This window comes from Piliocolobus tephrosceles, chromosome 18, assembly GCF_002776525.5.
Source record: "Piliocolobus tephrosceles isolate RC106 chromosome 18, ASM277652v3, whole genome shotgun sequence".
NCBI classification, from domain to species: Eukaryota; Metazoa; Chordata; class Mammalia; order Primates; family Cercopithecidae; genus Piliocolobus; species Piliocolobus tephrosceles.
In genome coordinates this window covers 54,911,466-54,938,967 of record NC_045451.1, presented here as the reverse complement: position 1 = coordinate 54,938,967, position 27,502 = coordinate 54,911,466, and the positions used below count along the sequence as shown (strand labels likewise).

Sequence of the window (27,502 nt, the reverse complement as noted above, 5' to 3'; positions counted from 1 at the left end):
TTCTAAAGTGTTGGGATTCCAGGCACGAGGCACCATGCCTGGCACCAGCTACAGTTACAAAACTTGCCTACATGCCTGTTTTGGAGTACCATATGCCTATTTTGCAGTACTGCCCCCACTCTCCCTCCCTGTTGATTGGCAGGAGGCTGTCAGTTCTCAAGTCATTCTTTCCTTGCCACAGGTGAAGAATGTCTATAACAGGCTAGCCGATCAGAATATTTATTTCTGTGGGTATGGCAACTGGTGCATAGGTTAGCAGAAGACCTCAGTAGGATGACTCAGCATCCAATTTTGGTAAGTAATGGGGGAAACAGGGAAGAAAAGGTCTCCTTTTTGAAACTGCTATCAATAAAAATGATAAAAGCCTGGAACTTCCCAGTGGGTGTCATTGATGTCAAATGCAGGAACCTGCTGAGGATTGAGGATGACACCGTATGGAGGAAAGTAGAGTCAGGAGAAGAAGCCACGGATGGAGAGAGCCCTGGGGAAAACATTGTTGGCAGTCTGAATCTAGCTATTCTGAAATCACTCTGGACTTTCCAGGGGCAATACTGAGAACATCGCTCATCAAATGAATGCATCTAGATTTCTATGTATCTATCTATCTATTTATTAGTTTAACTTACTTGGAGATGAATTTCTGCCACTTAAAACCCAGAGTTCTGTACAATACATTTGGGTGTACTTGTCATTTTTCTGACAAATTGGTGGTCAATGTGGCTTATTCTGGGGTGTGTGTTTGAAGCTCGAGGCGAGAGGCTGAGGCTGAGGCTGTCTCTCTCTAACAACCCAGGGGAGTAAAAACAGGAGTATGGATAAGAGATGGAGGCAGGATCATAACTGATTTAGCAATTTTTGTATTATAATTAGAGAAGAACAAACACACCAGTGTATTTAAAATGAATGAATTACAGACATTTCTCATAAAAACTTTAAAAATTGATTTACTATCTGAACTGCTCAGAAATTTTGCTACTGCCCGGATATAATTCTGGATTTGTGTGGCCCTGTTCTTTCCACTAAATGAAACAACCTTAATAAAAATGCTGTTCTTACAACTTCAATAAGAGCTTTTATCTTACATTAAAGCTTTATAATATTGCATTGTATTGTGAGTAGACCTCTATTCAGAGTTACATTGAATACAAATTGGAATAGGGTTACAAGCAACATTAAAAGTTAATGAAAAATCAGCCTTGTACATGTAGAACAACAAAAAAAAGTTGAAGGAAAGAAAGTACATAATTACGCTAGTTTCAGTTAAGACTTAGGTAATAGTTCCATGTTTAAAATCTACATCATTCTCTCCCCCTCCATTGCGTGTAATTATCCATTCAACTTACTAATGAACATTTGTCATATAGAACTAGCAAGAACTCCAAAATGAAGAGGTGGAGCTGAAAGAGGCAAGGAGAAAAAGGCAAATTTGATGCACGTGGAAGCAAAAGAGTATAGGAAAACATCAGCTTTTATTGAAAGGTCTGTTACTAAAAATGTGCAGGAGTGCCAAGGTTTATTTTGGTTATCATATGAAGAAATAGATAGGAACCTAATACATCTTCAGTTTGACTACCCAAAAGAAAAAGAAGGGGTAAAAGGAAAGCATTTGAAGTGAGTGAAAACACCACTACCGCAGAGCTGAAAGGAAACTTGAAGAACGGCTCTTACAACTTCATGGTTTAGGTCAGGAGATGCATCTGAGTGGACTGAGGGCCTTGGCTAAGACAACGCAGCTGCTAAATGGGTGTTCTAGTGGTGCCAATTAATGACTTGTTTCCCTCTCTGAAATATATGTCAATGAGGAAATAACATACAGATCAAGCACAGTTCTTATATTAGACACATTTCTCAGAATTCCCAATGTGGGGATTCTATCAGTGCTGACTGTGTATGTCTATTCCAGTGATGCCTGCAGAAACAGGGGAAATGACCACAGCATGGATACGGGGACCATTGGATCTCCTATGAGATGGAGCTGAGCTGAAACTCCATTAAACGCCTGACCTCCATATGCCCGTGCTCTGACAGTTATGTTTTGGCTCACCCAAGAGTAGTGTCAATTCAGAGCTGGTGCCCTGTAATCCCCCCCAAATCTGATTATCTTCTTTTCCCCAACACAACATCACCCTCGTAAAAGGCCATCGTATTCAGTAATATCCTAGAGAGTCTTTTGAAATTATATAGGGTTTTTAAAACTAGAAACTTGCATTTATAGATAGAAAATAGTCTATAATACCATAAAGATAGACCATCATGCTGTGGATTTAAATTCTACAGGAGCAGGAAAAAAAAAAAAAAAAAAAGAGATAAGTCTGGGGAGGGCTAATAGGCAATGGGAAAAATGGCAAAAACCAGGGAAGATTTACTTATTTCCCCAAGATACCTTATTAGTTCTCAGAATTGCTGGTGAGCAGTTTGCTTCAAAGCAGGAATAAATATTGTGGCAACAGAAGAGAGTATTTTTATGTGCTGACATCAAGAACACGGTCTGCTAGCATCTGAGGAGACCAGAGAGACTGGCAACAAGGCTACTCTTTGCAAACCACCACCACCACAGCAAACCTGGGACCTCCATCTCATACTGGGCCAACCAGATGAAATACTACCCTGTCACATTTTCACAGACCCACCCTTCTCAGGAATTCTTTCTCCTTTCTGCAGTCCTTGGCCATCAATGACTTTCATGAATATTTGGAGAGTACAAATGCAGATAGATGTATGCCCTTATGAAGTTATATGAGCTGAGCCTTACAAAGGAGCTGACAGAAAGGAAAGGCAACACAATTCTTTGAAGTTAATACAGTGATTCACGTTGTAGTGCTGCTCACTGCACACACACAAAAGTAACAACCCAAAGGGTCCCCAAAGTCAAAACTGAATAAATGAATATTTAAGAAATCCAGATGCTAAAAATACACCTGAGATCTCATTTTCTTCTTAATCAGAAATTGCTTCAGGGAAGAAGGCTCTTTACCTTCTGGAATCCAACATGAGCCAAGTTAACTTGGCATCCTGGCAGAAATCAAGGATAACCTGACTCTTGCCAATTGTAAACAGAGAGCATGAAATTTAAATTTCAGAGATACAGAGAGAAAAAGCTGCCTACCTGTTGCTGTGAATGAACAAAGACTTATGCTATTTAAATCTCAATGGGTAGTGCCAGAGTAAAATTTGAATTTGTTTGGATGATTTCAAATGCATACCTGCTTTTACAAGCTCAATCTAGTTGAGGCAAAAACACTTCAAAAGAACCAGAAACAGAATTAAAACCCATTACGTTTTCACATTACCACTAGTTTTCCATTTAAGCACATCACCATTTTTCCATCAATTCTTGATTGCTCATAACTCTTCAAACCTCTTCCAAAACTACAGCATCCTGCTTTTTGAATATGGAGTTTCAGGTTGCAGTGATAACTTTTCCCTCAGCTTTAGTTCACTGGACACACCTTTGATTCAAAGCAAACCGGGAGTCTCTACCTAATTTTCTGCCAGTGGTTCAGTGAATCGAGTTTTGATTTGCTGATTATTGAATTGCTTCTGGGATGGGTCTAAGATGCAGGCACTGACCCTTAATGTCAATCATAAAATTCTGAGTCCAAAATTCTGAAGCAATTTCATTGTTTACAGTATATTTCTGGCAGAGTGATAATAAGCAGCCTGATCGCTTTATGGATTTGTCTCTCTCCCGAGCAAACTTGAAGGCTTAGTAAAACCTACATTGGTTTATTGAGTGTATGAAAGCTGGCTGCTACTCTGTTTATTCCTGTTACTGGACATTCTTTGGCTTTATACATCTGAGAAGTATTTTCAAATTGAGGATTTTTCTTTGTGCTACTAAATATGTCTTTCTTAGCTAATTATTATGTGGTGGGTCATACAGAAACCAATGAGAACACCTTAGGATAAAAATCATTCCAATTTTTAAGTATATTTCATATGATAAGAAATGTAAAACTATGAGAGCCCCAGTTTATACAAACTATCAATTCACATTAGTTATAAAAGTAATTTGAAAGCTGTTCATAAGACCATGAAATATATAAGTATTTATGTCTATTGTTTTTCATTTACAAACAAGTATTAATTGAGACTTTGCCCATATGGTACCTGATCAGCATTCTGGAATTCTACATTTGTCATTCTGATGTTTTTCTTAAGAGTACTTCTAGGCATTTTCTAACAGTACTGGGCTCAGAACACAGCCCCAGCATGGGAAGCTGGGGAGTTTCCTTCTGTATTGCTTCCTCTCTAAATAAATCTGAACCAGTTTTGATATCAATTTTTGGCCTTCTCAATTTTTTGAAAAATTAATGAGAAAAATTTTCCATCAAGATTCTTACTAAAGAGATTCATACTAAATATGTAGCCAGCAGCCACCCACATATCAGTTAAATGTCAATGAAAAAGAAGAAAATGGCATCTGTACAGCATATATTTTGTTCTTTCTCTGAGACAGATCCAAACAAATGGGAAGCTTCCTGAGAAGATAGCCGTCAATGTCACTGATGTTAGGTCTGCCTCCATATTCTTTTTTCTTGGCTTTAAAAATATCACAAGTACTTTAGACAACAACTTTCTACTGTGGGTCACATAGACAGGCTACCCAAGTGAGTCTCAATATTCTCCAAAACAAAGGAAGTATAACAGGGTAACATGGAGAAAATAAGACAAATAAGGAGTCTGGGTAACAGAATGAAAGTTTAATAGCTAATCTGAATAGTAAATTGTATTTATTACAGAAAAAAGCCAAAATTATATTACACTAAAATTTAGCTACCTTTTCAGTAAAATACTGCATGATAAAGAAGTTTTGCAAAAGCATGTTGCTCTGACAGAGTACTGTCATGCACCTTTCGCTCCATGAAATTAGATGTTAGATTCTCACAGACACTCTGATAAAAAACCTCATTTTCATGGTTACAGAAGTTGGGAGGTTGATACATGTGCCTCTGACTAAGAGAGAAGGCATACACCTGTATTTCTTCTCCAAGATTTCTAACTTGATATTTTCAAATTGACTTAACAAAATCCTACCAGTTGTGGCCAAGGAAGACATATGTTAGGCATAGGGGGTGCAATAGTACAATGTTCCCCCAGTGCCACCATCACAGATCTCATGGTCTAGTGGGTTGAGTGTGATAAGGATGATATTAAACAACACTTTAAATCTACTCTCATGAGGGCTTCAACTGGGAAGAATAGAGAGCACAAGGGAGGGGCAACTTAAGTGTTTGAGTAACAGGAACTGTTTGAGAGGCTCCTGCAGAGGCCTAGGATTGAGAGATGTGATGGTTGGTTGAGAAACTGACAATGTAGGACAGCAGGAAGTTTAGGGCAATGTGAGCAATGTGACCAGAAATGAGACCAAAGAGTTAGGCAGAGGCCACATCATGAAGGGTTTTGATAGCCCGAGTATGGAGTTAAGGTTTGTCCTGAGAGCCACTGGGGAGCCATGAAGAGCTTCAAGCAGGAGGATAATCAGGCTTCCAAGGTGGACAATGAGGCTCAGTGAGGACAATGGGATGCGGACAAGGCAAACTCATGGGATGGGGTGGAAGGCTGATTTAGGGGCTGCTGCAGCAACCTCAGAAAAGGATAACTGTGACATAGACTGAAGCAGTAGTAATGGGATAGAGAGAAGTAGACACACTTGGGAGTAGCTACAAAGATCTTTTTGGATAACATGTAGTTGCAGGTAGAGAGGAAGGAAGAGGACACTGGAGGCATCGTAGATGGCAGCAGTCTTAGGTGGAACAATTGCATCACTACTGAATCGGGGTATTCCGGAGGAAGTAAAGATTTTGGAGATAAATTATGACTTTAGCTCAATTACTGAGTTTAAGGGGTCTGGAAGCATTCAAGTATAGATGCCCACGGAACAAATGGCATTACAGAGCCTTGCAAGGGATCAAATTTCTGTGTATGGGATCACACAGGGAATCCACATAGAGGGAGGTGAAAGAGAGTAAGGGTAGAACTCTGAAGAACATAAACATCTAAGGGATGAGAAAAGGAAATAAAGAAGAGCAAACTGAGAGTGCAGCCAGACAGCAGTAAGAAAACTGGAAGGGCCTGTCTTCATGGATGTCAAGGGAAAGTGGCACGAAGTGGACATCACCAGTATCTAATGCTGCACAGAGCTCAAAAGAGGAGGACTGAAAAGGAGTTATTGGATTTAAGGGTGGGAAGGTGATTGCGGAGAAAAGGACCAGTGGTTGATAGGGGCCGACTCCAGTAAGAAAGGTGAGAATGAGGACAGTCATAAAGTGGAGGTGGTTATGACACAAAATTATTCAAAGAAGTTAAAGAGGAGGGAAGGAATAAATTGGAGGGAATAGGGAAAATATGGTTGAAAGAATTAGATACTTGAGTTGTGCTTTATTTTTAGATAGAAGAGACTGAACTGTGTATAATTACAGAAACAACAAAGCAATACAGAAAGAGAAGATGATACAGGAGAAGAGAACACATAGAGATGGGCAAGACCACTGAGGAGGCAGAAGCCCTTGGGAGCCAGATGCGAGTAAAAGAATGAGGAGGAGGAGGAAGCAGCTGAGAGTGGAACCAGGCATGAAGGTGGAAATAAGTGAGTCTATGTTTTGGAAGACTCCCAGGAAACTCTGGGAGTTTTCTTTGATGCTAGCCATCTCTTTTCTGTGATGACAGAGGAGAGGTGATCTTCAGTGACATGGGGAGGAGATGCGCTTGGAGTATCAAGGAGAAAGTAACATAAAAGCTGCCTCTCTAGAAAACAGGAGAGAAAAAGCTCAGTAGAGAACTTAAGATTGCCAAGCAACATTAAGGACCCATCAATTTATCCTGGTACCAATCTGTCTGGTGTAATTTTCTATCACAATCTACAGTTGCCAGATGTAAAAAGAGACACCCTGGCTGATCTTGGCGATGAAACCATGAAATATAGCATTTTGTAAAACACTGGTTATGAGGCTTCTTCATGACCTGAGCAAAACACACCCACAAGAAGATTCCAAAATCATTTTTATTTATTTTATTTATTTTTTGAGACAGAGTCTTGCTCTGTCACCCAGGCTGGAGTGCAGTGGTACGATTCTGGCTCACTCCAACCTCTGCCTCCCAGGTTCAAGCAATGCTCCTGCCTCAGCCTCCTGAGTAGCAGGGACCACAGGCGAGTGCCACCATGCCTGGCTAATTTTTGTATTTTTAGTACAGATGGGGTTTCACCATATTGGCCAGGCTGGTCTCAAACTCCTGACCTCATGATCCACCCACCTCAGCCTCCCAAAGTGCTGGCATTACAGGTGTGAGCCACCGCGCTCGGCCCCAGATCATTAAGTGAATCCAGGAAGAGTAAATTTTTTTCTCAAACACTCTGTACCTAGCAAAACGGAGAAGATTGGCCATTCCATATATCTACCCAACTACTAGCAAGATATTCCTCCATTAATATGATAATCATTGGTTAAATGATTTCTGGGTTATACATTAATTCCCATGTGACTGTGTCGGATGATTAATGACCCAAAAGCTGTTTAATTCTTGGAAACTGGCAAAATGAAGTGTCTAGAATTGTAACAGACCTAGAAGGTAATAACTACACCAAAGATGATACATTGTGAATCATGGATGAACTGTTGGCTGCTCTCTCTTTTTGGAATCTCTCCTCCATTTCTTTCCATTGAATTCCTTTTTGGGGTCTCCTACGTTCTAGGCCCTGTGGTCCTAACCCTCATGGGGGCTTGCAGTAGGAAAGCAGGAAGACACAATGGCAAATGTTTACAACCCAGGCAGAATCATGCAGTAAGAAATGAAGCTAAAAGGTTGAGAAATAGTAGAGGAAAGTCAAGCGATTAATTTTGTCTATTGGATTAGCACACACACAAAATGTACTTTCAAGTTTCTATATAAAACACGAGGAAACTTTTAGTATTCTGTGACTTGGGGAAAAATAACAGACAGAACACTTAATGAAAACTAAGTTTCTTCTTTCATTTAAAAATGATCCTTATTTTCTTTTCAAGTCTTATACTTCTTTGGTCCATGATGGACAAGAGATACTGTGCAACTTGCCACCAATACTCTTAATTGCCTTAATTGCTTGGTTTATTCTTTTTTTTTTTTTTTTTTTTTTTTTACACAGAGTGTTGCTCTGTCACCCAGGCTGGAGTGCAGTGCAGTGCAGTGGTGTGATCACGGCTCACTACAACCTCCAATTCCTGAGTTCAAGCGATTCTCCTGCCTCAGCCACCCAAGTAGATGGGATTACAGATGTGCACCATCATGCCCAGCTAATTTTTGCATTTTTAGTAGAGATGGAGTTTCATCAGGTTGCCCAGGCTGCTCTCAAACTCCTGACCTCAAATGATCCATCGGCCTCGGCATCCCAAAGTGCTGGGATTACAGATGTGAGCCAACGTGCCAGCTTTGGTTTATTCTTGAAAGGTATGTTTGAAAAGAAAACCACAGTGAATTGTTCCAGAGACATTGGTTCTGTACTTCTGAACTTTCTCTTGAAGTCTGGGGCCCTCACAGCAGTAAGTTCTCAGCAGACAGATTTTCAGCTAGAACAGAAACCATATTCTTGCTCCTCGTGGTGCATCTAGTTGCTAAATTTCCTAATTCTAGGCTTTGGAAAAGCTATATTCAAACCAGTTTGGGAAAGGAGCCAATAATCCCAAAGGATCTTGAGCCCCGTTGGATTTCAAGAAGGAAGGAAAGAAGGCAAAGGTGGAGGAGGGGAAGGGAAAAAATACAGTGTGGAAAAACAGTTATCAGGAAATTCTCTTTTAGTTCCAGTTTTGTTACCTACTGGCTGTGCAAATTTAAGCCTTCCAGTTGTTTCTCTGTAAAAGGAGGAGGCTGGGACTAGATGTTGCTTTGACATTTAAAGGAGTTTATTTCTATTGGGAAAATTACATAGTTTGGACTAGGTAGTATTACATTACCGAATCAATACTTGCTAACAGGACTTAACTCGCTGACTGCCATGAATTATTTAGTGAGTGAGGTCTTTACACTCATACTCAAAGTCCACACTAATGACCTAGTAATTATTTTAATCGATTTTCAATGAACTGTGAAATATTCTGTTGGCATACCAATAAAGTAAGAAACACTGAGAGCAGATTCTGTGTCTTATATTAATATCTTAATATCTTTCTGCTATAATTCTGAATAGCAATCGGTGTATCCAAAAAATAGTTCTGTGTACGTTTTATTAGAATCATCATTGAACACTTCTACTGTTTTAAGAAACCCTAATTTGGATTCATGTCAGCAGACGAAAATATATAATATGGAAGCATAGAATTTTGAAGCTGATAGGATTTTGGAGAATATGCAGTTCAGCCCCTTATAGCAGCTCTCAAACATGTAAACAAAGAGATTATACAATGATATTCTTAGCAGAATTATGTGTGAGAGTCAAAAGTTAGAAACAACTTTAATGTGCATCAGTTGGAGAATGTATATATAAACTGCAGCTTACTCATACAATGAGGTATTAGCTAGCAGTTAGGTAAATGACCGAGAGTTACATATATCAATGCAAATAAATCTCAAAAACCTACTGTTGAATGAAAAAGCAAGTTGCCAAAGGGTATATACAAATAGATACCTTTTATATAAGGCTACAGATATGAAAATGGAATACATGCATGTGTTAAAAATCATAGAGACATACAGGAATGTGGTAATAAACATCAAATTTAGGATGCGGTTACCTCAGGAAGGCAAGAAAGAAGGTATGAAAATGAGAGAAGAAAAGAAACCATAATGTACAGAGATTTACCAGTTTGTTCAAGGACACAAAGCAGGTTAGAAGTGAGTATCCTAGACAATATTTTTCACTACAAACTACTAATTGGAGCATTAAATACTAATCCATTTTGGAGAGCTTCTGAGACTTATTTCTTAATATCTCTGTAAACTTCAAATAAAATCCTACATTCCCCACCGACTAAGTAGAGCCCCTCTTGGCCCAGGGGACCCCAGAGAAATCTTAAACAACTGAGTTCCTGGTCAGTTGAGGTGGCTCACGCCTGTAATTTCAGCATTTTGAGAGGCCGAGGCCGGTGGATCACCTGAGGTCAGGAGATCGAGACCAACCTGGCCAACATGGTGAAATCCCATGTCGAATAAAAACACAGAAAATTAGCTGGGCATAGTGGAGCACACCTGTACTTCCAGCTACTTGGGAGGCTGAGGCAGGAGAATTGCTTGAACCTGGGAGGCAGAGATTGCACTATTGCACTCTAGCCTGGGTGACAAGAGCAAAACTCCATCTCAAAAAAAAAAGAAAAACTGAGTTCCTGGCTATGATGAGAAACAAGGTCAGACATGCCTTGTTATACCCTCCCTGCCCCTTTTGGAGTTTAATGTTAAAATCAAGATCATAAGACTGACAGAACAGACTTTTTGTGGCAATAGATAACAAAGTATCAATAAGACCTAAGGCCATGAAAGGCAAAGGTGAAGTCACACCTGCAGGCCATTAATCTTGCTACACAGCATCCCTATTTTAATTTAAAACATTCCTTTCTGCCAGTCCAAATTTTAAACAGAGTCTTATTGCTTTAACCAATCGTAAGTTAAAGAATCTTTTAATCCATTTTTAACCTATAAGCCCTCACTTCAAGATACCCTGCATTTTCCAGGCAAACCAATGTATACCTTTCATGTATTAATTTATGTCTTTGCCTGTAAAGCCCACCTCCCTGAAATGTACAAAACCAAAGCATCATCCATCTTGGGACCACTTACTAAAGGCATCTTGAGTTTGTGTTTACCCTGGGCTCTGGTCACTTCTATCGGCTCAGAATAAGCTTCTTTAAAATATTTCAGAGATTAGTTTGTTCCATTAACATCTCCTTTAGACACAAAATGATAGTCACATAAAATTTAACATTGTAAGAGACCTTAAAAGGTTATCTTCTATAATTTCTCATTCAAGTTTTGACTTTTCTTCACAACATGTCAGCCAAATGATGATCCAGTGTTTTGTTCAAACAAAATACTGTATAGCAAAAGGAAAAATAAACTACAGATAACACATTTCTGACCTCAAGGAAGACATTTCAGGATATCCCTGGAGAAAATGTCCACCCCACCCCAAACCAAGCAATTTAACTTCTGAAAAATCGAGTGAAACACCAGCTTCACTTGTCTTTCTTAGCTTAGGTGAGCTTGGTTTTGGGGTGAATTCACTCATATAGCTAAGACTTACTGAGCGTCTACTATGTGCCAGGCACCATGCTCAGTGGTAGGGCACAGGAGTGAACAAGGCAGTACCTCAGGGTTTGTGGTATAAAATGAATTAAAAATAGTAGAGGAGGATTGCTCTGTGCCATCCTCTGCTTCACCCTCTACTCTAAGAGGTAAATCGAGCTAATGGGGTCCATTATGAGGCCCCTCTGGAATTCAATAAGCCTTCTCTGAGACAGACGAGTGCTCACCGAGGGTAGGAAAGAAAATTAAGAAAGAGTAGGAATACTGTTAGACCTGGGAGGAAATGGATCAAGGGACCCCAACAGTTGCTGGGGCTCCCTGCCCTCTCTGTTCCTTTCTTCCTGTCTGCTTTTCTTCTTTCTCTTGCTCTAAGCCTAGAATCTTCAGCTGCTCTGGTCCACATGGTAGAAAGCAGCTGAACAAGCTTCTGAGTTTGCATCAGATAGTCCAGGTACTCAGCCTATATTCCAAATCTCAAAAGCCAGAATCCCCAGAAAGGGAATCACTGGCCAAGCTTTGATTAGCCTCCCATCCCCTGGACGATAAATTTACTGTGCTCATCCTGTGTGGTGCACTATGAATGACAGGTCTAGCACTGGCCAGGTACCTGCCAACAGAACAAATGAAGGGTTACATTGTAATGTGGCAGTTCCCGGTACCACTTTGTAGATAGCAAGTGCATCATTGTTTATATTGCTCAAAACATACTGGGAGAACAAACACATTCAATATATTACTAGATGTTAAACATCTATGTTGATGGGATCGACTCTGTTGCAAAGCTTCGCTGCTGCATGTTATTCAGGTTCAGAAGACTTTAAGCAACTTGACATCCATGACTCCTTCACTTCTGGGGTATGGGGCAAAAGCAGGGGACAGTACACAAGAATACAAGAGACTCGAAAAGCTGGGGCAGAGAGTTAAGACAGCCCACAGAGCTGAGCTGTAGTTGACTGAGTGAATAGGGTTGCTGGGGGTACATGGCAAGGTGAGGACTGAAATATGCATCTGGAAACAGGGGCAGCTGTGGGACTCTGGTGAGCAAAATACAAGTTTCCTGCCCTCAGGAAGCCTCCATTTTACTGGGAGATACAGAGCATATGTAAGCAAACAAAAGGAATTATTACAAATTGAGATTAGTGCCATGAAGTAAATTTTAAGAAACAATAAGACAGGTGCAGAGAGAGAAAACTTCCACTTTACATAGGATGTTCGGGGAAGGTGATATTGAGCTGTACCCTGAAGGATTTGAAAAAATCAGTCAGGGAAATGGCCAAGGAAATGGGCTTCAGGAAGAGGCAACAGCCCTGACATGAGAATAATCATGTAGCGAGAAGATGAGGTGTGGCGCTGTCCAGAAGTGGGCAGCGAGAACATGTACTCATTTGATTAAAAAAATTGCTTGCCACACTTACAGATATAAGAGAAAGTAATTCAAATGAGTGACTTTTTAAAGAAAAACAATGTTATTTCCCTGAGTATATGATTGACAGTAAACATAAAATCCTTCTATGTAAAAAATGGCTTTGTTCTAGTTCAAGTATACAAAGATAACCTGAAAGAAAATGTAATTTCAAAACAGCAACATCACAATCAGGATATACGGTCTGTTTTTTAGAGGAAACGAATAGACTCTCTCATCAGAGAGGTTCAGGGGAAAAGAATTCTATCAGTCCAGTCTAGAAACAAAACTTTGTATGTCAAAAATATGCTTCAGTGTAGAGAGAGAAAGTGTACTTAGTCTGAAAAAAAAGCAAGATGAAGTCTCCTTAGAAACACCAGATGCACAGACCAGAATCAATTATCTGAGGAAAAGCAATAAGGTGGCTTTACTCTGCCTGAAATCAGAAGCTTGCAGCTAGTACTTTTCATTTTCATACAAATTGAGAGGGTTGAAATACAACCAGGACTACTGATGTTTATAGTGCTTAAACAAAACAAAACAAAACAAAAACAAACAAACAAAAACTAGTACAAGTCACCATCTATTTTGGCCAACTTGACACTGATAGTAACATGTAGGATTTGAATAGAACCTTGACCTACTGAAAGGTCACATCACTGACCAAAAAAAAGTATTTTCAGGCAAAATGTGTTCAGGACCAGAGTTCTACAGAGCATGGATTGGTGACAATGAGTTTTAAAAAGGTGGGGTTATATTTATATAATTCTCTTATAGGCTAGCAATGATAATTCATAGCTAAAGTATTGACCTTAGATGTTAATGCTGAATCCTAAATTCAGACACTGTACTTATTTGGCATGAATCAGAAAGAAACTGGTAGAAGTCAGGAAAAAAATCTAACTAGAAGTATACAAGAAAAATTTTAAAAGTTTCTGAGTTCTGGGGAGATGGTCAGAAAACAAAAAATTTCACTTAGAGACAGTTACATGAAGACATCTATTGTACACTATGCTGGCTATAGTTAATAACAATATATTGTACTGTATATTTTCAAATTGCTAAGAGAGGAGATTTTAAGCGGTTTTTTACCACAAAAAAAAAGTATGTGAGATTATGCATATGTTAAGTGGCTTGATTTGACTGTTCTGCAGGGTATACACGTATTAAGTTATCATGTTGTGTACCATAAGTGTATAAAATTTTTACTTGTTAATTAAAAAATTTTAAAAATAACACAAAACAAGGGACAAAAAAGTGCTTTAGAAGGAAAGGAAGCAGTAGTGAGCCGTTTCATATGGAGAACAAACACTTGTTTGGGAAGAGTATATTTTTCTGTCTGACTCCTTGGCTGGGTCAGCTGATCCATACTGCAGTAATATTTGCTGGGTTTAGAAATAATTTCACTTTGTTGGCCTCATTTTATTGTTCAACTTTTTATAGCTTGAAGCCTGTCTTGGTGAAAATGCAGACCTCAGACACACTGTTTACAGTCTTTCTCCTCTTCTGTCAGCTTAATAAGAGTATTACAGTGACCACCCTTTTTTTCTTCTAGTGCATGCCTTGTAGATGAGAGAGAGGTAAGAGGAAGTGCCAATAAATCAGCCAAAGTCAGTACCTCTGGGCCAGTGGTTCATAACCTTGCCTGAATATTAAAACCACCTGGGGATATTTTAAAACTCCCCATATCAGGGCCACATTCCCAGCCTGGCAAATTAGCATCTCTGGGGAGGAGGCCGGGAACCAAAACCAACATGTCAGGGTGTGGACCAAGGCATGTGTTCCTTAAAACGTCTGGTCTTTCTCAAGCAGCTGGTGAGAACCATGATCTAATTGTACTTTTCTCACTTCACATGGTGAGCAAGCACCTGAGATTCTTATTAAAATGCAGATTCCCATTTAGCAGGCCTGTGTGGGTGCTGAGGGTCTGCAATTCTAACAGCTCTTACGTGACGCTGTTGCTTCTGCTGCTTTCCACATTTTGGGTACAGAGACTCTGGATCAGGGGTTCTCAAAATATAATCCCTGGACCTGCAGCATCAGGGTCCACAGAAATCTTGTTGGAAATGCAAACTCTTGGGCCCCATCCCAGATCTAGTGAATCTGTAACTCTGGGGGTGGAGCCCAACAGTCTGTTCTAACCAAAACTTCAGGGGATGCTGATGTACATTAAAGTTTGAGAACCACTATTGGATTAGATAATATTTTTCAGTTTACTTGAGTGTTAGGCTTTTGAGGGGCAAGAAAGGGAGATACCATAGTTTACCCAGAGCAATGGAGAAGGCTTACTTGTGGAAATGAGAGATCAGGCTTCACAGGAACCCAGGAAATGCTGCCCAAGCAGGATACACGTGATGACCTACTGTGGCACAGCGCGGCATCCCAGAAACGTGGTGTGGTCTGGAGGCATGGAGTGTCATTCTGCATCTGGAATGACTGCCTGGGTGGCCCATTGCCTGGCCAGTGCACTGTGTCTTTCTCTAGTGCCTTCTCTTAGCAAGACTCTACAATGCTCACCATCTCTGCACACTGCAGGGTGGCTTAGTTGGAGTCCTAGAATGAGGCTGCTTGTATCAGACTTCTGGTTTCTTATTTGCTTAGCCTCAGTTTTCTTGTCTTGAAAAATGGGAATACTAATGGTACCTGTCTCAGACTTGTTGTGGGATTAAATGAGATAATGGGTGTGATGTGTTTAGAGCGTTGCCTGGGACCTAATAACTGCTGAAACTATAAGGCTGCCATTCTTGTTTTCAAACAAAAGTTTTATGAAGTTTTTAAAGAAGTTTCTGGGTTGTAAGTAAACATGTAAAATGGTTATCAATAAATAGCTAAAAAATTATTGGTCCTAGATAGAAATGCTTAGAAGTTATTTGGACAGATTTTTGTAATGTAGGCTACATTGAGGAAATGGTTTCAGTTTGGAATGGCTGAAACTAAACTTGACTCTGGAAAATCTCAGGAAAATACATAGTGTAAACTATTAGATGGGATCTGTATTGATTTTCACTGCTTTGTATATTTTAAAATATGTGTATATAACTCTTCATTACTTGATAGAAAGTGTTGTTACACATGCATATTTCTAACACAAGTTACACACGGGAATAGTAACGTCATGTTTTAAACGGAATTATATAGTAGATGTCACGGTCCAGGCAAGAGTGACCAGAGTGTCTTCTTCATGAAATGGTTAAGAAGTCTGGGTGACAGAGCAAAAATGTGTCTCAAAAATTTGGGGTTTCATTCTCCATGAAAATGATCAGATTATGCTATGAAAGGAGGATGAGCCTTATGAAGTGTCAGGGATACAGGTAGGGCAAGTTGTTAAGCAGAAGTTAAAATGCAAGTTCTTGCTGAATATATGGAGCTTTCTGAGGAAGTTGCTGTAAGATGAGTGGATACCTTGGGAAGGAGTGATTTTTTTGTCCCCAGGAGTCTTCAAACACAGTCTGTGTGATCATTAGACGGGGATACTGGAAAACCAAGCAAAGTATTATTTATCCACCCACACACTATACTGTTGAGCACCTGTCACATATTAGGTTTCATGCTATGAAAAGGGGATGCTGAGGGAAGTCAGACAAGCTCTCTGTCCATAGAGTTCACAAAATAGGAAAGGATACAGACAATTAATAAGTCAACAAATAATTAAGGAGGCAATTGCTGATTGTGATAATTTCTCTGAAGAAAATAAGATGTACAGATTGACTTATACATATAATCAATAGATAATTTATTATCTATTAATTATATTGACTCATATAATTGATTATATTTATTTATATGCACAATTACATAATCTATATATATTGATTTATTTGTGTGTGTGTGTGTGTGTGTGTGTGTGTATAGATAGAGAGAGAGATAGAGAGAGAGGGGCACTGATTGACTGTGGGGGTGATCAAGGAAGGTGACATCTGAGCCAAGCCCTGACAGGTGAGATAACAGAAGGGATCCCAGGCTCCTGAAACTGTGAGCACATCCAGTCAGCAAAGGGCTTGGTTTAGTAGAGGAAGAGAGGTGGCTCCGGAAGCATGGTGAGTGAATGGAGAATGACGCCAAGGAGGCAGGCGGTGGCTACAGCTCACACAGCTGTGGGCCCTGGGGAGAAGTTTTTGTTAAAGGAAATGAGATATGACCGAAAAGTTTTAAACGTGGGAGTGATGTAATCCAATTTGTATTTTTAAAAAACAGGGGGGTTCAAGAGGATCTTTGAATTCTTATCTAAAGCTGTGATGGTGACTCTGTCGTTAGAGGGTCTAAATGCTATCTTATGGCACACACGAAACAGTTACACACCCTGCCTTTTGGTATGAGTTCCATTTAGCAGTGAGAGTCTAACTAGATAAAGAGTGCCAAATTGCAAACTTAAACAGTAGCTGGGGGAAAAAATAAACAACAAGCCATTCTTGTGATTTATCCTAACCAACCCTCATCACTGCTGCATCATACCCACAGCTCTCTGCCCTCCTCTGGTCCTCTGGGTCCTCTGCACGCTCTCATCTGCCCAGCCTCCACTCCCCTCCTTCTAGTGCTTCTATCTGGTCAGCAGTTCTATCCCTGACAACGGACTACACTGCTTCTTCTGCCCCCAACTCATTAGTTTGTCCCATAATGGACGGCCTATCCCTTTTCTGTCACAAAGGACTCCTCCTTTTGTCCCAGTGGCTTGGCCTGGACTCGGGACCATTTTCTCCCTTTACAATTCATTTGACTGTAGTGTCCTTGAGAAAAAGGATTATATCTGGCTCGCTATTATATGCCTGTATTCACCATGGTGCTCGGCACATCTAATTGTTAAGTCTTCAAGAAATACTGCTGGATGAGTGATTCCTCTGCCCGTGGAGGCAGCTTGTACGGACACGAGATGCCCCTGGACAATGACCTCTGTCTATGCACTCAATTCTATCCTTCTCCTGCCAGCTTCTACATCGGGAACCAGAATGGCTCTGTGCCAATTAGCTTGTCCCAACTAATTTAACAAAGTTGGATCTAAGCCTTCAATTTTTTTTTTTTTTTTTTTTTTTTTTTAACCTTAATCAGTCAAGACACAAGCTTGGGCACAATTAAGTTTTCCTCAATTGTGGCTGAGTTTTAATTCTGGCAACTCAGAAAAAGCAAGTTTGCAGATGTTCTGCGTCATTTCCAGGATAATAATAACAGCTCATGTTCGTTGTGCATTACTGTTTGCCAGGCACCACGCTGAGTGCTTTGCAAGCATTGTCTCCTTTTATCTTCACTGCAACCCTATGTGGAAAATATGACTATCCTCATTTTACAGATAAGGAAACTGAGGCTTAGTAAGGCAAAGAAATTTGCCCAGGGTTACAAAGCTAACAAACAGGAGATCTGAGATTTCAAGATCCTTCTGAATGAAAAGTTTGTACCTTTAACAACTACGAAAAAAAAAACCATAAAATAAAATTTGCGATAACATATCAACATACTGCAAATTAGCACTAGGAAATGGATAAATTAATTGATAGTGATATTGAAAAAGTAGCTGGTATTATGGAACTCTACTGTATAATTGGATAGATTTTAATTTCTCTGTCATACAGCTTCTCTTTACTTCCAAAAAATCTGTTTTCATAATCCTTTACCAGTATATCAGAGCATATTTCAGATTTTTTGAATTCTAAAGTATTTTATTTTAATACAAAAAACCCAAGAAAACCAGGGAGGCTTAGAAAATAGTCCGTATCTTAGATTTGAAAGGCCTCAAATAAAAGACAGGAAGAAAACCTAAGAGTTCTCATATATAACTGAAATATATGTGAGATCAAAGCCATTTAGATTTTAAAACCAGCATTACTTATAGAAAGTCTAGGAACCAAACCAGCTCATCTTTAAAAGTTTCTTTGAGCGACAGTTCTAAAGTGTCCAAAAGACAGATTTTCCATTTTTTTAAACTTAACATCAAAGCACATATTCACATATTTATTTATTTAAAAAGAGATTGCCTTTTAAAATGCCTAATGCTCCTGATGTTATTTGAAACACACATACAGGCCGGGCGCAGTGGCTCAAGCCTGTAATCCCAGCACTTTGGGAGGCCGAGACGGGCGGATCACGAGGTCAGGAGATGGAGACCATCCTGGCTAATACGGTGAAACCCCGTCTCTACTAAAATATACAAAAAACTAGCCGGGCGAGGTGGCGGGCGCCTGTAGTCCCAGCTACTCGGGAGGCTGAGGGAGGAGAATGGCGTAAACCCGGGGGGCGGAGCTTGCAGTGAACTGAGATCTGGCCACTGCACTCCAGCCTGGGCGACAGAGCAAGACTCCGTCTCAAAAAAAAAAAAAAAAAAAAAAAAAAAAAAAAAAAAAAAAAAAAAAATACAAAAAACCATAAATGTCTGCCTACCTAGAAAACTATAGAATTTCAACCCACAGCACTAACCTAGTATAAGGCAGAACTTCAGATGGAAGTCTTCCTGAAGAATATTACAGTTTTTCTTCAGAGAAATAGTTATCCACAGGACTCTTGACTTTTACATTTATGCTTTTTGTCATGAGTAGCTTATGAAATATTACCTAATTCATTTAAAATATATCAAGAATCGGGGAAAAGCACTTCTAGTAACATTTCAAATAAAATTTAACAGAGTAAGTGGTGTTTTATCAGTCAATCTTAACCAAGGAAAATAATTTTCTAACACTTGGGAAAATTACGAACTCAAGATTTAAGCTTGTAGAAGAGTTTACACATCTGTATGTCATTTAATTGACCAATTTCAGTGATTTTAAAACATCTGTACTGATGCTACTGCATTTTTAATTGTATGTCTACATAATCCAGTGTTTTGGTTAGGAGACTCTTTTAGGGATTCCAAGAAATAGGAAAACCTAGGTATGGGTTACACTTCAAAAACATGTAACTTTGCACGCTACAAGTTAAGTCATTTAAACTTTCTGAGTCTTCTTTGCTTCATCTGTGCTATAGAGAAATAATAATATTCACCTTTTTCCTTCATGGAGGTGATACATTGAGCAGAGGCGTGGATCTCGTAGCAGTACAACCTGGATTCAAATCCAGGCTTTCCCCTCTGCACCAAGGCCATGCAAGGCCTTGGATATGCCCCTAAACCCTCTGAAGTCTCATATTCCTCATCTGTAAATTTAGGATAATACTCACCTAGTAAGATATGAGGATTACAGAAAATTTATGTAAACATTTGGCACTTATTAAGCTCTCCATAAATGGTAGCTATTAATGCTTATGGACACATTTGGTAAACTACATTTTATATGTATGGTATTATTAACCTGTTTCCTTAGATATATAATTTCTTAGTGACAGACTAAACACATTTCTGCGGAATAGTAGTCTATATATATGAATATATTTTCCCTTAAGTTTTAAAATCTTGCTGTGATAGTCTTTTTGTGAAATTTGTTATGAGACCACGATATTAGCAAAACTCGAAACAATGAGATCTTTTTCTTTCTTCCTCCTTTGCTGTATTTCGGTCTATAGTGTTCAGTGAATTTTCAATCCATTAATTAATTAATTAATTCATTCATTCATGCATTCATTCAACAAACACCTACTGAAGGCTTACTATGTTACAGGATCTATGCTAAGGGTTATATTTCAGGAAGAATTAGCCTATATATTTTACTACAGGTGATTTCATTAAATATGATGTTATTATGATAAATTATTTCAGTAGTATAGAAAAGTTGGCATAATAGTTTATGTAAATTGTAAAGGGAATTAAGAATATATTTTGACAATATGTTACATATTCTCCAGAAAATCATTATATGCAATCTCTTTTCACAAAAGTTACTATATAAATTAAATACATCAAAAGCATTGGCCAGGGGCGGTGGCTCATGCCTGTAATCCCAACCTCAGAACTTTGGGAGGCCAAGGCAGGTGAATCACTTGAGCTCAGGAGTTCAAGATCAGCCTGGTCAACATGATGAAACCCTGTCTCTACAAAAAAACACAAAAATTAGCCGGGTCCAGTGGTGTGTGCCTGTAGACCCAGCTACTTAGGAGGCTGAGGCAGAAGAATCGTTTGAACCTGGGAGGTGGAGGTGGCAGTGAGCCAAGATCATGCTATTGCACCCCAGCCTGGGTGACAGGAGTAAAATCTTGTCTCAAGAAAAAAAAAAGTACGAGGATAAATTAAAGAAAGGAATTTAAAAATGGAAACAATTTTAAAAATAATCATAGTTGTAACTCAGTATTAAATTGTCTTTTGGAGAAGATTCTAAAGGGTTTTATGTCTAGAATAACTTGAAAATGGGCCACAATTGGAGACAATTGAGAAATCATTCTTCTGTTTTTACTTTATTATCCTTAACAGTCATAAGCCATAGTCTATTTCTACCAATGGAAACCATCAGAACTTCACAAGAACTGTATGTATAAATTTCTATGATATTCTAAGTCTTTTACTTTAATAATACTATATCATTATAAATATAATCATTTTTAACAGTAATTGAGTGCCTCCAGTGTGCAGCAATTGCAAATTGAAAAACAAAAGTACAAGATGAGTACAGCAGGGATCAGTAAACTATTGCCGGTGGACCAAATATGGCCCACCAGCTGTTTTTGTAAATAAAGTTTTATTGGAACACAGCCTGATCCATTTGTTTACATGTAATCTATGGCCATTTCTTGATATGTTATCAGAGTTGAGTAGCTGTGGTAGAGATGCTACGGCCTGCAAAGAGTAAAATATTTATGACCTAGTCCTTTATGGAAAAGATTTGCCAATCCCTCCTTTATAATAAAGGTATTAAATGATATTTATACCAATTTTGAGTATCAACATAAATTAAGAAGGAATTAAAGGAGTGCCTGCTCTACATTCACCTCCTTTTAGGCTTATGCCTGATGCTCCACGGACAGACAAGAAGTAGGATAAATGCTATAGTTTTGAAGACAAATTCTCTACAAGCAGTTCTCTCTGGACTATAGGAGCACTACTATTCCCCACTGAGATAACAAAAATTCCCATTGTTAAGCCACCAAACAAATGCCTACCAGAGTTGTATAATTTTCCTTCCTTTTAGGAGCTGGCAATTTTAGCTTATGACTCATTTTTTGTTGTTGAAAATATTGTGATTCTTAATATATTAATAAGCATCACAACTAATTTAAAATAGCTATTAATGTTACAATTAAAAGAGAAGAAAAAGCACATGTGTTACCTGTATGTTGTTCTTCAATCCAGACTTGCAAATACATGAAGAGGAGTAGCCCAGCTACTCCAAATATCAGCACAGAGAGGAAGACTTGTTTGGGGTTCATGACCATTTCAAATGGCTGCATTTCTCCTCATTTCAGAATCTGAAGACCACATGATTTGTTTTCCTGTAAAACTTCAGTCTTTTCTTGTTTTCTAAGGGCCCATTCCATAAAGTAACCTAGAATTTTAAAAAGAAATCTACATTGTACACGTCTGCTAACATTAATTCTCAAATATGGTGTAAATATGCAACGCTGTAAATATGCAACGCTCAACAACGCTGAAGACTTAATGTGCACACCAATGCTCTGAAGACAGAAACGACTGTAGTAGGTGTTCCTAGAATGCCAATTTTCTATTGCATACTTTTATCTTATCTAAGGAATGTATTATCCTACAGTTTATAAGTAACATCCTAACATTTAGTTAGGCAAAGTCTGGACAGACTTAAGTCCTCCTATATTATAAAGTGTCAAGTAAGGTTTGGGATAACTTAAAATAATTGCAAGTAGGAAGAATAACAGAATGGGTTGTTAAAGGATGGGTTTTGAAAAACATGTTTGTAGAACATAAGGAAAAATCACCTCCTGTGTTAAGAATATATAAAATTCAAAAATGGAAAGTGTACTCTATCATTTTTCTCTCATATAAAGTAACAGATTTCTCCAATTTAAAGGGCACGTTTAAAATCCTTCAGAGGAATAAAAAGAAAAATATTAAAAGGTCAGGGTTCAAGGACCCCTCCCACAATAACATGAAATCACTGAAATCTACCTCAGATTACAGAAATCTACCTCAGTAATAAAGAGCTATTTTATTTAAAAAAAATACTGAAAAGACTTTCTTTTAGAACAATCTCGTTTAATATAATCTTAACTTTTTATTTTTTTAAAAAATCATATCCATTTTTGAGAATCTGATGAAAATGTGAATCCTCTCTTTAGAAAAGTATAATCACTGGCCGGGCACGGTGGCTCAAGCCTGTAATCCCAGCACTTTGGGAGGCCGAGACGGGCGGATCACAAGGTCAGGAGATCGAGACCATCCTGGCTAACACGGTGAAACCCCGTCTCTACTAAAAATACAAAAAAAAAAAAAAAACAACAACAACAACAAAAAAACTAGCTGGGCGAGGTGGCGGGCACCTGTAGTCTCAGCTACTCGGGAGGCTGAGGCAGGAGAATGGTGTAAACCCGGGAGGCGGAGCTTGCAGTGAGCTGAGATCCGGCCACTGCACTCCAGTCAGAGCAAGACAAGGCGACAGAGCAAGACTCCGCCTCAAAAAAAAAAAAAAAAAAAAAGAAAAGAAAAGTATAATCACACACAGAATCTTGCATAAAATGGCAAAATGTTCATGTACCTTCACTGAAACCCACATTAAGAATCCCTGTTCCCCAGTGAGAACACATGGATGCAGGAAGGGGAACATCACACACCAGGGCCTGTCAGGGGATGGGGGCAAGGGGAGGGAGAGCATTTGGACAAATCCCCAGTGCATGCGGTGCTTAAATCCTAGACGATGGGTTGATAGATGCAGCAAACCACCATGGCACAGGTATACCTATATAACAAACCTGCACATTCCTCACATGTATCCCGGAACTTCAAGTAAAATAAAATAAAAATAAACATAGAAAAACCAAACAAACAAAAAGACTCCCTATTCCCAATGAACTGCCACACAAGTATGCAATAACCTGCCTGGTGAGCTCACCTGGTTAGCAGTCTGGCTAATGGGACCAAGGTCATGGCTTTGTATCTAACGCTGGCCAGAAACCCTGGCACTGTTCCTTGGCCACAGAACACAACCCCTCTGGGTGAGCTGAATAAATGTTTCTTCAGTGTGAAGATACCATGCACATTGCCGCATCAAAAAGTTATCTCTTCTATTCATTGCCTCAAAAATCTTTGAGGAGAGTCTTTGAGGGAAAATATTGATTTTGCCTATTTAAGAGGTGTTTTATGGGGTGCCAGTTAAAAGTTAAAAACTGCTGTGGGAAATTGCTTATCTGGTTAAAGGATAATATTTAGGTATTCTTGGCAAAACCAATTTTCAGGGCTGGTGAGGTGGCTCGTGCCTGTAATCCTAACACTTTGGAAGGCTGAGGCAGGAGGATTGCTTGACCTCAAGAGTTCAAGACCAGCCTGGGCAGCATGGTGAAACCCTGTCTCTACAAAAAATAAAATAGATTTTAACATTAGCCCAGCGTGGTGCCATGTGCCTATAGTCCCAGCTACTGGAGAGCCTCAGGTGGGAGGGTCACTTGAGCCCAGGATGGCGGAGGCTGCAGCGAACCATGATCAGGCCACTGCACTTCAGCCTAGGCAACAGAGCGAGACTCTGTCTCAAATAAAAAATAAACAAACCAAAAACCAAAGCTGATATCCATGATACCATATTTAACTTTGTGGTGATAGAATTCCCTATCTCTTAAAGGAGCTCAAAAAGTGACCTCAGAAATCAAAACGTGAGATGATTCAATGGGAGCCCTCCTGTCAACCCTGAGTTTCTATAGTCCTTGGGGCTGGCATTTCCCTTGAGCCTGAAAGGCTGTGGCTGCAGTGAGCTGTGACTGTGCCACTGTATTCCACCCTGGGCAACACAGCAAGATCCTGTCTCAAAAAAAAGAAAATACAAAATAAAAAACCAATTTTCACACAAATGGGCTTCAAAGACAATATAAGAAGTCAGAACTGGAAGTGAATGTACTATGTAATTAGAATGATTTCTTGATTAGGAAAAAAAAAAAAACACCAAACAGTTAAAAGTTTTTATGCAGAAGGAGAAAAATATCATGTCGTGAATACTTCTCTTCTGTTTTTTGTTTTTTTGGTTTTTTTTTGTTGTTGTTGTTTTTGAGATGGAGTCTCGCTCTGTCACCTAGGCTGGAGTGCAGTGCTGCAATCTTGGCTCACCGCAACCTCCACCTCACAGGTTCAAGCGATTTTCCTGCCTCAGCCTCCCGAGTAGCTGGGACTACAGCTGCGAGCCATGCCCAGCTAATTTTTGTATTTTCAGTACAGACTCAGTTTCACCATGTTGGCCAGGCTGGTCTTGAACTCCTGACCTCAGGCAATCCACCTGCCTCAGCCTTCCAAAGTGCTGGGATTGCAGGTGTGAGCCACTGCCCCTGGTCTGAATACTTATTTTCTTTATATTTTAGCTCTGACCTGGAAGGGGCCAGGGTAAGAGCTATTTGTCAGCGCTGCCTAAGATGCTTTCTCAAATCCATTTCTCTGAGTTCTCTGAGGAAGGGGCAACTGTTTAACACTTCACTAGTGCTTTTGAGGATTTCAGGCATTTCCTTGATTCAGGTAGTAAAGAAAGTTTTTAAATAAGTAGAAGAGTAGAGAGTATTATCATACTGCTTATTTGATGGGTGATACTTTGCTCTTATATTGAATCTAAACTAAAATATTATGGGTTTCCAAACGTATGTAACAAAAAACAGTTCCTAAGGGAGATTTGCAATTTGAGGTGTTCCAAATTGAATCCCTCAAGGGAAGCTATGAAATGAAGCCAGCTTTCTCTTCTCTTGATGCTGCCATTAAACAATGAACAGACATAATTCCTGGGTACATAAGAAGATTCAGATAGGAGGAAACCAGTTAAACAAAATCTGTACTAACAAAGAAATAGTTGTTTACAAGAAGAAAGAGACTTTTACAATCTGTCTACGTAATTAAAACTTATCTCAGAAGAGAAAAGGCTAGAAGAAAACTCGCAAATCAAAGCAGAGCCATGAACCTGTGGGAATGGTGGGTGTAAGAGCCAAAAGGAGCACTCCTTGGGGGTTTGCAGAAGAAAATTATTACCTACGACGCTGGAAAAAGATTAAGAATTTGCCCTTCCTTTCTTCAGGAGATGTTGCTATCCTCTGACATATCCTCCTGGGTGAGAAAGCAGTAGAAAACCCATAATTGTTATTATGGCAGATGTGAGTAGGATTGAGTGATTAAAGCCACAAGGCGGAAAGACAATCTGGTGTAAAATGGAGAGATATGTTTGATTTTCTCCTATCTCAGTCCATTAACCCAACGTTGGCGTTAGGAAATGGCTCTCATTAAACAAAGGTGAGGTGGTAGGAGCAGCAGGATTGCTTTAAGCAAACCTGAAGGTCAGCTGTGATGGGAAAACACACCTATTTGGAAATCATATATCTATCTCCAAGCCTGCGGGAAAAGTGCAGACTACTGGAGATTGAAATTACTTGGAATAATGCTGCTTTATGTATGAGCATTATACATTTCTACAGCCAAAGGCTTCCTGTATTTTGTACAACTCCTTCTTCTCCCTTCCCATAAACACAGTATCTTGAGCCTAAAAGGTACTTAACAACTTGTTGCATTGAATGGAATTTGGAGCTCCAATAAGAAAATACAGGTAATTGATACTTTTTATAGTTGTATTTGTAAATCCTTAGTCCTAACCTCCAAATGAAGAAATATGAAGAAATACTAAAAGATGGGGTCTATGTTTCTTTGTTAAAAATATTTTCATTTACATACCTTTTTGTTTACCTCTAACAATTATGAAAAGAAATATAATCATTTCATTCTGTCATCTCTATTCTAAAAGTTTAAAAATTATTTTTTTAAATAATTGTGGCTACAAACGGAAGTAATTTGGGACTTAAGTATAGCAATAGATTACTTGCTGAAGGCAATTCACATAAAGGAAATTATGAGTTTCCCAGTTTAGCAGACATTTATGATTTTAGGGAAGGAGTGGTGGGTTTGAGGGAAGATCGGTTTGGACCAAATGATGCAGTCAGTTTAGCAGAAAAGAAACCAGGAGTCGGGGGCTTGTTGTTCCCAGATGAGTGTTCGTAGCCCACTCCTTCTCCCACTTCCATAGTAGCTGCACCATCCTCTATCTCCTTCCCACTCTCGGAGTAAACAGAGACCAGCAGGGATGAACTCCCTCCGTTTACTACCATCCCTTCCAAGTTTACCTTCATCGGTCCACGCCCACACATCTTTGCCTCTGTCTTTGAAAAGCTAGAGTCCTCACTTTTGCCACTATCTTTTCCAGGTTCCGGTGAAACACAACTCCATCAACACCTCCCCAGTCCGATCTTATCCTCAACCTCTTTCCCCAGTGACTCCTTCCTCTGTAAACTCCTCCAGCGATCACCTACGTATGTGTGTATTTACCTGGACACTGTTCTGTTCTATTGATTCAATACTATACTTTTTTTAACTTATTTTAAGTTCAGGGGTATAAATCCAGGTTTGTTAAATAAGCAAACTCATGTAACAGGGGTTTGTCATACAGATTATTTTGTCACCCAGGTATTAAGCCTAGTACTTATTAGTTATTTTTCATGACCCTCTCTATCCTCCCAAACTCCACCCTCTGATAGGCTCCAGTGTCCACTAGTCCCCTCTGTGTCCACATGTTCTCATCACTGAGCACCTACTTATAACTGAGAACATGCTGTATTTGGTTTTCTGTTCCTGGGTTAGTTTGCTAAGGATAATGGCCTCTAGCTCCATCCACGTTTCCACAAAGGATATGATCTCATTAATTTTTATGGTTGCATAGTATTCCATGGTATAGACATACCACATTTTCTTTATCCAGTGTGTCACTGATGGGCATTTAGGTCAATTCCATGCCTTTGCTATTGTGAATAGTGTTGCAATGAACAAACATGTGCTTGTGTCTTGATGACAGA

The 27,502-nt window shown here is 39.3% G+C and overlaps 1 protein-coding gene and 1 long non-coding RNA gene across 2 annotated transcripts in view; one reads left to right on the top strand and one right to left on the bottom strand.

Annotated features, from left to right (window-relative positions):
- Positions 1–27,502, top strand: part of LOC111539752 — a 341,617-nt gene that overhangs the window by 278,251 nt on the left and 35,864 nt on the right. Inside the window, exon 3 of the long non-coding RNA XR_002730765.1 lies at positions 26,857–26,937. This is a non-coding gene — a long non-coding RNA (uncharacterized LOC111539752). The remainder of the gene's footprint in view (positions 1–26,856; positions 26,938–27,502) is intronic.
- The window catches only part of CHST9 (carbohydrate sulfotransferase 9), a 279,908-nt gene that overhangs the window by 222,238 nt on the left and 30,168 nt on the right, over positions 1–27,502 (bottom strand). The window contains exon 2 of the mRNA XM_023207750.2: positions 21,784–21,999. Within this exon, the coding sequence (XP_023063518.1) occupies positions 21,784–21,904 (121 nt within the window). The 5' untranslated portion in view covers positions 21,905–21,999. The remainder of the gene's footprint in view (positions 1–21,783; positions 22,000–27,502) is intronic.